The sequence below is a fragment of the Pristis pectinata genome, chromosome 5, assembly GCF_009764475.1.
Source record: "Pristis pectinata isolate sPriPec2 chromosome 5, sPriPec2.1.pri, whole genome shotgun sequence".
Classification (NCBI taxonomy): Eukaryota; Metazoa; Chordata; class Chondrichthyes; order Rhinopristiformes; family Pristidae; genus Pristis; species Pristis pectinata.
The window spans coordinates 39,844,188-39,857,724 of NC_067409.1; the positions used below are offsets into that span (position 1 = coordinate 39,844,188).

The 13,537-nt window shown below is 40.8% G+C and overlaps 1 protein-coding gene across 1 annotated transcript in view; it reads right to left on the minus strand.

The window, feature by feature from the left end:
* The window catches only part of krit1 (KRIT1 ankyrin repeat containing), a 50,436-nt gene that overhangs the window by 19,531 nt on the left and 17,368 nt on the right, over nt 1-13,537 (minus strand). The window contains exons 5-8 of the mRNA XM_052015413.1: nt 13,193-13,322; nt 7,205-7,448; nt 6,277-6,392; nt 1,879-2,022 (exon numbers count right to left, since the gene is read on the minus strand). Of these exons, the coding sequence (XP_051871373.1) occupies nt 1,879-2,022; nt 6,277-6,392; nt 7,205-7,448; nt 13,193-13,322 (634 nt within the window). The remainder of the gene's footprint in view (nt 1-1,878; nt 2,023-6,276; nt 6,393-7,204; nt 7,449-13,192; nt 13,323-13,537) is intronic.

The window sequence follows — 13,537 nt, forward strand, 5'->3', positions numbered from 1 at the left end:
GGAACACAAGAGCCTGCAGAGACTGATAGTCGCAGCCAAGCCCATCACAGGCCCAGCCCTCCCCACCACTGAGCGCATTTACAGGAGGTGCTGCTTCAAGGTGGTGGCATCTATCATCAAGGATCTCCACCATCTGGGTCATGTCCTTTTCTCACTGCTACCATCAGCCAGGAGGTACGATAACCTGAAGTCCCACAGCACCAGGTTCAGGAACAGGTACTTTCCAACAACCATCAGGTTCTTGAATCGACCTCCACAAACCTAATCCTACCTCTGCAGTGGAGCACTACAGATCACCTCTTCCTCTACTATGGACTTGTCTCTGATTGTGTTTTTTTCCACGCTAATGTCTTTTTTTGCAGTTGTTTTTTCTCTTCACTGTCTTGTCTTATTTATGTATAATTTATGTATATGTTTCGTGCATTGTCTGAACGTAGATGCCTGCGATGCTGCTGCAAGCAAGTTTTTGATTCTACCTATCTCACTGTACTCGTGCCTATGACAAAAATTCGAATTGACTTGATTTAATTAGTTGAAATCTGTAGCAGAGATGATTGAAGTTCTGAAGATGAGATGGGCTTACTGAAAATAGATCTGCTGCAAATTCATACACATGGTCAGGTTTAAATACAGAAAGAATATTAAAGCTGGTTATTCAACAAGATGAGTATTTTTTTATGGTAGAGTGGAAATGCAGCTGGTGCTCATTTTCAGACCTAAATTGAGAGATGTATTGGTCAGTCTTGTTTGTCTACTTCATAACTTGAGAACAGGATGATATCATCAGCATCGTCCAGATACTCCAGATAGGTGAGGATCCTTCTGTTGTCTCCTCTGGGTTTTTTCATAAGCCCATCCAGGGCAACAATGAAAGGAATGGTAACAAGATGCAGTCTTACCTAACCACGTTCAGCCTATCTTTGAAGTGGCTATAGCAGAAAATAAAACAAATGCCAAACGACCACCCAGCCACTGTCAACTATGCCACAAATGAAGTGTGATGGCAACATATCGAGGTGTACAAAAGAAGTCAATCAAGAACTAGCAAAGACAATAAAAGATTATCAATCTGGTTTTCCTCTTTCCACATATGCAGTGCAACCTGCTGAGTATTTTCAGCACTTGTTTTATTTCCTATTTCTAGCAACTGCAATTGGTAGTTTTTGAATTGATAAAAACCTTAACCATGTTGAAGAATGCCTAGACATCAAAGCAAATGGGAATTAAAAGAAAGCTAAGATTTTTAACAGCAAGCTCCTTGGTGGCTCAGAATGCTGGAGGTTTACAAGTATGGTACACAAGCTAACAGATGCCTGTGAAAGATCCTCAGAATTTGCTGGCCAAGAAGAATCTCACACAAAGATTGTATCAGAGGACAAATGCAAGATTTGTTGTCTAACAATAGGAAGAAAAATAGATCCAATTTGGGTATATGTCTCAAACGCCACCAGATAGTTGGAAAGTGTGAAATGAATCATCCTAAATAGTGAAGAACAATGGAGGATGAAGGCGGCATCAGGCTTGTCATGGATTACCATTATTCAGTATACCATGATCAAACATGTGTTACGGACTCATGTTGCTGGTTCGTAACACATGCCACAGTGGAAAACTCCACTGCTTTCTGACGCACAAAGGAGTATGAATGTAGGTAGGTGCAGCAAAACAAGATGTGGAACATTGGTCCGGGCCTATGATGAACCCTGTAATTCATACATTTGCAATTAAGAAACCATCCGCTACATAAGCGAGAAAAAAAACAAAAGGTGAAAAATTATACTCATAGCTTTACCAATGCCAACAATTAGAATTAGAATCACTTAACAAGGTGTAGAGATGGAAATTATCTTTAGATTATATTGCAGCAAAACAACTTACCAACAAGCATAATGAATAGGAGCCCAATGATCACTGTCTAACTGATTAACTGAAAAGCCGCTATCCAGAAGCTTGCTCAATAACTCTGTATCACCTTCACAGGCACTGCGATGCAGGGGAAAATCATCCACCCATTGTCGATCCCTTGAGGGGGAGAAATCAAATTCATGTTTATACCCTTTCAAAGGAAATTGTCATTAGAAACATACAAAATTCAAATAAATTAATTTTTTCCAATAATTTATATGCCAGCCCTTGTAATCTCTCATGACTTACAAGAAAGCTGGCACATATGTTCCTTTTACGTCTGCAAGATATCCCAAAATGCTACACGTATTGGTGTTTATGGTACTGTTGACAGAAAAATGCTGAACATAACACCATAACACTGAAAGAAATCCCCATAATCATTTTCAAATAGTACTTGGGACCATTTACATCCATCTGATTGATGTAGAGAACTCAGTTTGGCATCACATCAGAATGGGTGCTACCTCCAAGAGTCCAGTACAGTTCAGTACTATGCTCAAGGATGTATTATATCTTCAGTCTTCCTCTTTACATGCTTCATCTACTGTTAAATTGCCCAGTAAGTGTACAAAGGTAGCCTAGGTTGACTTAAGACCATAAGACATAGGAGCAGAATTAGGCCTTTCAGCCCTTTGAGTCTGCTCTGCCATTTGATCATGGCTGATTTATTTTCCCTCTCAACCCCATTCTCCTGCCTTCTCCCCGTAACCTTTGACCCCCTTACTGATCAAGAACCTATCAACCTCTGCTTTAAATATACCCAATGACTTGGCCTCCACAGCTGTCTGTGGCAATGAATTCCACAGATTCACCACCCTCTGGCTAAAGAAATTCCTCCTCATCTCTGTCCTAAAGGGAACCCCTTCTATTCTGAGGCTGTGCCCTCTGGTCCTGGACTCTCCCACTACTGGAAACATCCACTCCACATTTACTCTATCCAGGCCTTTCATTATTCGGTAGGTTTCTATGAAATCCTCCCTTATCCTTCTAAATTCCAGCGAGTACAAGCCCAGAACCATCAAATGCTCCTCATACATTAACCCTTTCACTCCTAGGATCATTCTTATAAATCTCCTCTGGACCCTCTCCAATGCCAGCACATCCTTCTTTAGATATGGGGCCCAAAACTGCTCACAATACTCCAAATGTGATCTGACCAATGCCATATAAAGCCTCAGCATTACATTCTTGCTTTTATAACCTAGTCCTCTTGAAATGAATGCTAACATTGCATTTGCCTTCATTACAACCGACTCAACCGGCAAGTTAACATTTAGGGAATCCTGCATTAGGACTCCAAAGTCCCTTTGCACCTCCGATTTCTGAATTCGCTCCCTGTTTAGAAAATAGTATATGTCTTTATTCTTTCTACCAAAGTGCATGACCATACACTTCCCTACGCTGTATTCCATCTGTCACCTCGTTGCCCATTCTCCCAACTTGTCCAAGTCCTTCTGCAGACTCTCTGCTTCCTCAACACTACCCGCCCTTCCACCTATCTTTGTATCATGTGCAAACTTGGCCACAAAGCTCTCAATTCCGTCATCCAGATCATTAACATATAACGTGAAAAATAACGGACCAACACCGACCCCTGCGGAACACCACTAGTCACTGGCAGCCAACCAGAAAAGGCCCCCTTTGTTCCCACTCTTTGCCTTCTGCCAGTCAGCCAATCTTCTATCCATGCTAGTACCTTTCCTGTAATACCATGGACTCCTATCTTGTTTAGCAGCCTCCTGTGCAGCACCTAGTCAAAGGCCTTCTGAAAATCCAAGTGAACAACATCCACTGACTCTCCTTTGTCTATCCTGCTTGTTACTTCCTCAAAGAACTCCAACAGATTTTTCAGGCAAGATTTCCCCTTAAAGAAACCATATTGACTTCGGCCTATTTTATCATGAGCTTCCAAGTACCCCGAAACGTCATCCTTAAGAATGGACTCTAACATCTTACCAACCACTGAGGTCAGGCTAACTGGCGTGTAATTACTTGTCTTTTGCCTCCCTCCCTTCTTAAAGAGTGAAGTGACATTTGCAATTTTCCAGTCCTCTGGAACCATTCCTGAATCTTGTGATTCTTAAAAGATCGCTACTAATGCCTTCACAATCTCTTCAGCTACCTCTTTCAGAACCCTGGGGTGTAGTCCATCCAGTCCAGGTGACTTATCTCCCTTCAGACCTTTCAGTTTCCCAAGCACCTTCTCCTTAGTAATAGTGACTACACTCACTTCTGCCCCCTGACTCTCTCGAATTTCTGGCATGTTGCTGGTGTCTTCCACAGTGAAGACTGATGCAAAATACTTATTCAGTTCATCCGCCATTTCTCTGTTCCCCATTACTATCTCTCCAGCATCAATTTCCAGCGGTCAGATGTCCACTCTTGCCTCTCTTTTACTCTTTATATACCTGAAAAAACTTTTGGTATCCTCCTTTATATTATTGGCTAGTTTACCTTCATATTTCATCTTTTATTCCCTTACTGCTTTTTCAGTTGCCTTCTGTTGGTTTTTAAAAGCTTCCCACTAATTTTTGCAATATTGTATGCCCTCTCTTTTGCTTTTATGCTGTCTTTGACTTGCACCTCAATTTCTATTTCCTGAATGACAATTTAGCTCTTGTGTCTTATTACGAGGTCAAAACTTTGTCCCAACCAACATTTACATCAACAAGTATAAATTACATCTCATTGATTTCCAGAAATGGATTCTAATGTTTCAGGTAATGCCTTGGGCAAAAGAGGATGTTTAAAAAGTCAGCCCACCAATATTATCATTCCATGTGTGATAAATTACTTCCATATTCACATACAAAAAAAACTTTTGTCAGAACCAAGCCCCATAGCTATCATTACTGTACCTCCCCCAACCCCATTTCCTATAAAGATTCCATCCCAGTTTCCCTGGTTCCATTTAATCTGTTCTTATGATGACACTTTCCACACCAGTACTTCAGAGCTATCCTTATTTTTCCCCTTATCACAACTATCTTTCCAATATTGTTAACAGGGCACTCAATCTTGTCTGTTCTATTTCCTTCATGTATGCTCTCATGCCCTCTTGTCACACCCTGAGCAAGGATAAGGTTACCCTTACCATCCACCCTACCAGCCTCCACATTCAATACATCATCCTCCATAAGTTCTGTCACCTTCAACATGATCCTGCCACTATCCGCATCTTCTCATTCCCTTCCATCATTTCAAATGGACTGTTCCCTTGATGACTTACTGGCCCATTTTCCATCTCCACCTCCCACTCCCTTTCTCATGACACCTTCTCATGCAACTGCAGAAGATGCAACACCTGGCCTTTTATCTCTTCCCTTTGAGAGACCCAAGTGCTCTTTCCAGATGAAGCAGCAATTCACTTGTACTTCTTACCGTTGGTATACTGTGTTGATTGCTCTCAGTGTGGTCTCCTCTACTTCAAACTAACCAAACACAGATTGGGTGGCCATTTTGCAGAAAGCAGTGTTCGGTCACAAGGATAACGCTAAATTTCCAATTTCCTGTCATCCTCTATTCATTGAAGTCGTCATCACACATCCAACTTCTGTCTTTGGTTTCTTACACTATTCCAACATAGCTCAACATTAGCCTGAGGAACATCACATGGCTGACTATGCATTTTACACCCCATAGAACTCAAGGCTGAATTAAAAAATTACAGATAACCAGTCTTTCCAGTTTACATCAGAACTGGTCAATTCTGATGAAAGGTCAATAACTTGCAAGCATAACTCAATTTTTCTCCCTCTACAAAGCCACTGGATATTTCTAGCATTCTCCTTTATTTCAGATTTCCAACAAATGCAGCACTTTGCACCATATTGTTGTAGCATTTTCTTTTCTTGCCCTGTTCTTCTTAATCTCCTTCTATTCACATCTCCTCCAGCCAAATCAGCTGCAACTAACAAACTTTATCACCTCTTTCAGCCAGAACCAGCACCAATTGTGCGACTTATCTTCTCTTGGTTTCCACTGTATTACAGAGTTTCCTTTTGTTCTTCCCATCCCTCTCCTTTCTCCACAATCTAAAACACCTGTCATTTCTAACTTTTCCAACTTCTCATGAAGGGCCATCAATCTGAAGCATTAATTCTGCTTTGCTCTCTGCAAATGCTGCCTGACTTCCTGAGTATTTCCTATTTTTATTTCACAAAGTCACACTTGAGGAAGGTACTGCCAACAAGCTGCAGATAATGATCTTGAGTTTAGGGCTGCATATTTAACAAATGATGCTCAGATGTATCCTAGACGCAATGCTACCATAAAGCAATGTTAAAAGAGCATCTCTCTCTAGGTTCCGCATATACTTTTAGCCAAGTGAAATATTAAACAGAAATTTAGCAATGCTTCTGGACTTACTTGTCCTCCATGATACTACTCATGCTGCGCTGCCATTTTTCACGCTTTGGAATCTGTATCTTGGAATAATCAGGAGCTCCCAGACCAAAGTATGGGTTTATAACCACTTTATCTACCTTTAAGCAGAACCAACAAAATAAAGACCGTTTACATTTAAGCATTCTCCCCTTCAGGATGATTAGAAACAGATCATATAGTTTGAAAAAGAAGTCAAATTCAGCTTTAAAATATGACAATCCAACAGCAAAATAATCCAGATGCTGGAAATCTTAAATATAGATGTAAAATACTAAAAGTACTCAGGTCAGAGAGCATCCATGAAAAGAGAAAGAGTTAACATTTCAGGTTGGATGTTGCCTGACCTGCTCGGTATTTTCTACTTTTATTTCAAAATATGATAATTGTATAGATCTTATATTTCACATCAGCAATAAGTAAAACTGACATAAAATATCTTTTAAGCACATTCTTGTGCTTCTTTATAACCACATGCTTGATTAAGGAAAGAAATGCTTATGTGTTTAACACAATAAAATGTATGCATTCATTATTTCTACCTTACTTAATTTCTAAAATGATACCTACAACTCAAATGATATAAACTAGTTAAAATGCATGCAATAAGCAATGTTTCATGCAACCAATTCCATCTTCTAAGAACTAGAATGCTTCACATTTTGGATGCAGTTTACTTGTGAATGATTGTATCTGTTTAAACACAAAGAGAACAAGCTGGGGGAGGGGGATGCAAGGTACAAGTCAAAATTTCAATCAGTGTCCTTCTTCAGTGTACTTTAGGTAAATGAGAAAGAAACCAGGTTGCTCACTGGCACTACTTCAGAACCAATATAAACACAGTGTCAAACTTAAGTCAGAATGACTACATGGTGATCATCTTTTATTTAAATAGTTGATTTTTAGGTCCTACCCTATTTGTGTACTGCAGATCGGATCCAAAAAGAGGATTGTAGATACAGAGATCAGCCTTCTCCAGTGCCATCATTTTGCTTTTAATTTCCAGAGCAGTGTAGCCCACATGCAATGTATTTTCACATTGATCCATTTCATTGACATAAGCAGGGTTTGCAACACAAGACTTGATTCTGTCAAGAGGAGATGGCCTAAAAAGACCTGGAATGGCATGGGAGATGGTGTGTTGCTCTGCCAACCACCTGGTTACGAAAAGATTTAAAACAATGTTTTAAGTAAACAATTTTCAAAAGTTTTGTCATCCATCCATTGTTTTCTGATTATCTGATCACTTATCTTAGATAGGCTTAATGTGCTACCTTTTCAAATAAGCCAACCATCCTCTGGTAAAGTGCCCAAGTATCTTTTATTCTTACGAGTATTGATAGAAGAAATAGAAAGGCAGAATAATTTTTAGGTGCTGAGAGATCATTGGGTGTTGATGTTCAAAGGGATCTGGCTGTCCTTGTACACAAATCACTATAGGTACAGTAAGCAATTAGGAAGGCAAACAGCAGGTGGGCCTTTATTGCAAGAGGTTAAATACAAGGATAGACATATCTTGCTCCCACTGTATTGAGCACTGGAGAGACCACCCATGCATACAGGTCTGCTCTCCCTGCCTAAAGGAGGATATACAGAGGAAGTGCTGCAGAGGTTCACCAAATTCCAACGATGCAGGGTTTGTCTTGCGAGGAGTAACTAAGCAGACGTGTCCAATACCCTGGAGTATAGAAGGATGATACGCAATTTCTTTGAAATGCACAAAATTCTTACAGAGATGACGGGGTAGGTGCAGGAATAATAGAATTATAGAATGATTCAGCAGGGAAACAGGCCATTCAGCCCACCAAGTCTGTACCAACTATCAAGCACACATTTTCACTAATCTTGCACTGATCCCATTTGATTACACAAACATAGAACAGTACATCACAGGAACAGGCCCTTTGGCCCAACAGAACACAAAGCGAATTAAACTAATTCTCTTCTTCCTGTACAGGATCCATATCCTTCCATTTCCTGCATATTCATGTGCCTATCTAACAGCCTCTTAAACACCACTATAGTATCTGCTTCCACCACTCCTCCCGGCAACCCGTTCCAGGCACCCACCACTCTCTGTGTCAAAAACTTGCCATGCACATCTCCTTTAAACTTTCCCCCTCTCACCTTAAATGCGTGTCCTCTAGTACTTGACATTTCTACCCTGGGACAAAGATTCTGACTGTCTACTCTATCTCTACCTCTCATAATCTTATAGACTTCTATTAGGTCTCACCTCAGCCTCTGACACTCCAGAGAAAATAACCCAAGTTTGTCCAACCTCTCCTTATAAGGACATAAGAACATAAGAAATAGGAGAAGGAGTAGGCCACCTGGCCCATTGAGCCTGCCTCACCATTTAGTAAGACTCTGACTGATCTGGCCGTGGACTCAGATCCACCTACCTGCCTTTTCCCCATAATGCTTAATTCCCCTACTGTGCAAAAATCTATCTGTGTCTTAAATATATTTAATGAGGTAGTCTCTACTGCTTCCCTGGGAAGAGAGTTCCACAGATTCACTACTCTCCGGGAAAAGCAGTTCCTCATCTCCGTCCTAAATCCATTCCCCCGAATCTTGAGGCTATGTCCCCTCATTCTAGTCTCAACTATCAGTAGAAACAACCTTCCTGCATCCTTCTTATCTATCCCTTTCATAATTTTATATGTTTCTAAAAGATCCCCTCTCATTCTTCTGAATCCAACGAGTATAGTCCCAGGCGACTCAATCTCTCCTCATAGGCTAACCCCCTCATCTCCGGAATCAATCTGGTGAACCTCCTCTGCATTGCCTCCAAAGCCAGTATAACCTTCCTCAAGTAAGGAGACCAGAACTGCACAGAGTACTCCAGGTGCAGCCTCACCAGTACCCTGTACAGTTGCAGCATAACCTCCCTTCTCTTAAATTCAATCCCTCTAGCAATGAAGGCCAACATTCCATTTGCCTTTTTGATAACCAGTTTTGCGATTCATGCACAAGCACTCACAAGTCCCTCTGCACAACAGCATGCTGCAATCTTTCACCGTTCAAGTAATAATCTGTTCTTCTATTTTTCCTTTCAAAGTGGATGACCTCACATTTACCAACATCGTACTCCATCTGCCAGACCCTTGCCCACTCATGTAACCTATCTATATTTCGCTGCAGACTCCCTGCATCCTCTGCACAATTTGCTTTTCCACTCAATTTAGCGTCATCAGCAAACCTACATATGCTACACTCTATCCCCTCTTCCAAATCGTTAATGCGTATCGTGAACAGTTGCAGTCCCAGCACTGACCCCTGCGGCACCCCACTCACCACAGATTGCCAAGCAGAGAAACACCCATTTAGTCCAACTCTCTGCTTTCTATTGGTTAACCAATCCTCTATCCATGCTAATACATTACCCCAACTCCATGCATCCTTATCTTATGGATAAGTCTTTTACGCGGCACCTTATCAAATGCCTTCTGGAAATCCAAGTATACAACAACTACCTGTTCCCCTCTATCCACTGCGCTCATTATATCCTCAAAGAACTCCAGTAAGTTTGTCAAACAGACCTACCCTTCCTGAATCCGTGCTGAGTCTGTCTGATGGAACTACTTCTATCCAGATGTCTCGCTATTTCTTCCTTAATGATAGCTTCAAGCATTTCCCCAACTACAGACATTAAGCTCACTGGCCTATAGTCACCTGCCTTTTGCCTACATCCTTTTTTAAACAATGGCGTGACATTCCCTATCTTCCTATAACTTCCGCCATTTCTTTCAGTACCCTGGGATGCATCCCATCAGGACCAGGGTACTTGTCAACCTTTAGGCCCACTAGTTTGCTCATCAGTACCCCTTTAGTGACAGCAATTGTATCAAGGTCCTCACCTCCCATCATATCCATAACATCTCTCTTTGGCATGTTAGACGTGTCCTCCACCGTGAATACCGACACCTCATACCCTCCGATCCAGGCTGCATCCTGGAAAATCTCTCTTGCATCCTTTCCAAGGTCTATTCTGCCCACATTTCCACCAACACCTTCCAGAATCTATCACTCACCTGCACACTAGGGACAATTTACAGTGATCAGTTGACCTACCAACCCACACATCTTTGGGATTTGGGAGGAAACCCACATGGTTACAGGTAGAGCATGCAAACTCCACAAATACAGCACCCAAAGTCAAGATTGAACCTGGGTCGATGGAGCTGCAAGGCAGAGGTTCTCCAAGTAGCATCAAGGGTTAATGGCCTCAAAACAATCCATTAGAATTCATATTCTTCCCAGTCCTTTCTGCAGTTTATTTCTCAATCCTTGAATTTCATTGGTTAAGGAAATGGGCAAATTATCTTATTGGTCACTAACTCATGGGCTGAAGTGTATTTATTTCACTGCAAGGAGTATTAGGAGCAAGGCAAATGAACAAGACGCTGCAGATGCTGGAATTTGGAGCAACAAAATCTGCTGGAGGAACCCAGCAGGTCAAGCAGCATGAATTTACAGCCTAGATTAGTGCATAGTCCTATGATGTTGTGGCCATCAGAGACTTGGTTGAGAGAAGTGCAGGACTGGCAGCTTGAAGAACATTAAGGTGGATAAGTCCCCAGGGCCCAATCTTTGTATCCTCTTTAGCCACAGGTGAGGTCCCAGATGACTGGAGAATAGCCAATGTTGTTCCTTGGTTAACGAAGGGCAATAGAGATAATTAGTAAACTATAGGTCGATGAGCCTTGCATCAGTGGTAGGGAAATTACTGGAGAAGATTCTTAGGGCCAGGATTTGCTCATGTTTGGAAAAGCACGGACTTATTAGTGATAATGAGCGTGGCTTTGTGCAGGGGAGGTCATGTCTTCCAAACTTGATTGAGTATTTTTTTGAGGAGGTGATGAAGATGATTGATGAGGGTAGGGCAGTGAATGTTGAATACAGGGACTTTAGTAAAGCACTTAACAAGGTCCATCATGGTCAGTGATCCAGAAGATTAACACACTTAGAATTCACAATGATGGTAGATTGGGTTCAAATTTGGCTTGACCTTGGAAGACAGAGGGTAATGGTGAAGGGATGTTATTCTGACTGAAGGTCTCTGACCAGTGGTTTTCTGCAGGGATCAGTGCTGGTACTTTTGTTTGTGATATATACATATAAATGATTTGGATGAAAATGTAGGTGGGCTGATTAGCAAGTTTGCAGACGACACAAAAATTGGCAGAGTTGTGGATAGTAAGGAAGGTTGTCAAAGGATACAGCAGGATATAGATCAGTTGGAAATATGGGCAGAGAAATGGCAGATGGAGTTTAATCGAGACAAGTGTGAGCTATTGCACTTGACTTCCCAAAGTGCAAATGAAAAGTAAACGGTAAATGGCAGGGCCCTTAGGAGCACGCATGTACAAAGGGTTCTTGGAGTACAAGTGCCTAGCTCCCTTACACAAATAGATATTATGGTAAAGAAGACATATGGCATTCTTGCCTTCATCATTCAGGATATTAAGTATCAAAGTCGGGAAGTCATGTTGCAGCTGTATCAAACTTTGGTTAGGCCACGTTTGAAGTATTGTGTGCACTTCTGGTCACCACATTACAGGAAGGGTGTGGTGGCTTTGGAGAGAGTGCAGAAGAGGTTCACCAGGATGTTGCCTGGATTGGAGTGTATTAGCTACTAGGAGGTGGACAAACTTAGATTGTTTTCTCTGGAGCGTTGGAGGCTGAGGCGCGACCTGATAGAAACATATAAAATTATGAGAGGCATTGATAGGGTAGATAGTCAGAATCTTTTTCCTTGGCCAGAAATGTCAAATACGAGAGGGCATAGCCTTAAGGTGAGAGGGGGAAAGTTTAAAGAAGATTTACAAGTCAAGTTTTTTTTATATACAGAGAATGGTGGGTACCTGGAATGTGCTGCCAGGAGAGGTGCTGGAAGCAAGTACAGCAGCAACTTTAAAGAGGCATTTAGACAGGTACATGGACAGACAGGGAATGGAGGGATATAGACCATGTGCAGGCAGATGGGATTAGATTAATTTGGCATCATGGGCTGATGGTCCTGTTCAGCCTCTGTCTACGTTTACCAAAATCCCAAATGCTCCATTTCTCCTCTGAGGTTTTACCAGTTTATGCTTCGCTAACTGTGTGCAAGATCTTTTAACACTTAAATGAGAATTTAAAAATCAAACTAACAGCTATGATGTGAGGTCCCCTGTTTTAGCAAAACCTGTTTTATGTAGTTTTTAAATGGCTATTTTCCCATAAGAAATTCAATAGCTCTCCTGGATGCCATTCATGGATGGCAATTAATAATTCTCACAGCATTAAAAAACTATAAATAGCAGACATTACTTTCTGTAATATGTTTAACGACTAATCTAAGTGGCAGTACAGGGTGCAATCTTGCAAAGCTAACAATGAAGTTTGCTAGAAATACGATAACTCTCAACTCACAAGAAATTACTTTCTCACTGTAAATTATATCTACACATAAATTTTAAAAATAAAGTGAAAGAACAGAAGAGCTCTCAATTGTTCAGGACAGCATACTGAACCCTGAAACTTAAAGCTCCTGATCTTATCTGAGCAGTAGTACAGTGCTAGTTGAGGGGAGGAAAGTAATCACTGGTGTGAGAGTTGGTCAGAGCTTCTCTTACATATTTCTTATTCACATTTTCAAGATGAAGTTCTTTATCAGGGATATCTAAACATTGTGCAATTTTCATCACTTATGATCTGAAGTAATGCGATAGGAAATTAATTATTAGAGGAAGAGTGGCACAGAATTTCTCTTACACAATTTAAATTCAGTTTCAAGATACTATTGTCAAAGGTTTACTCATTAGGAATTGCAGAGCATTATATGTAATTTTTACCACTTCTGATCACTATGAATACATATAAATAAATGATGAATAACTATTAACTTTCTTACTTGTCCAAGGCAATCAACATTTTCGCACTGAGGGTAGAAAAATGATTACTGGTTTCACTACACACACGCATAATATCCTGGAAGCAGTAAAAACCTGGTGCTCCAAGGCAATAGGATATCTTGCTATTATCTGCAAATGACAGAAGCACCAGTAAATAAGTGCAATAACTGACATTTTATTAAGTTTCATTCATGCACACCAGGTCAATAAACGCAATTCTGTAATGAATACAAAATGATACAATCTACTTTGCCTTTTCCATATTAACATGATTTTGAACTGAAGCTGAACTGCATTTTACATTATAAACTTATATTAACTTATATAAACTTACATCACTTTCT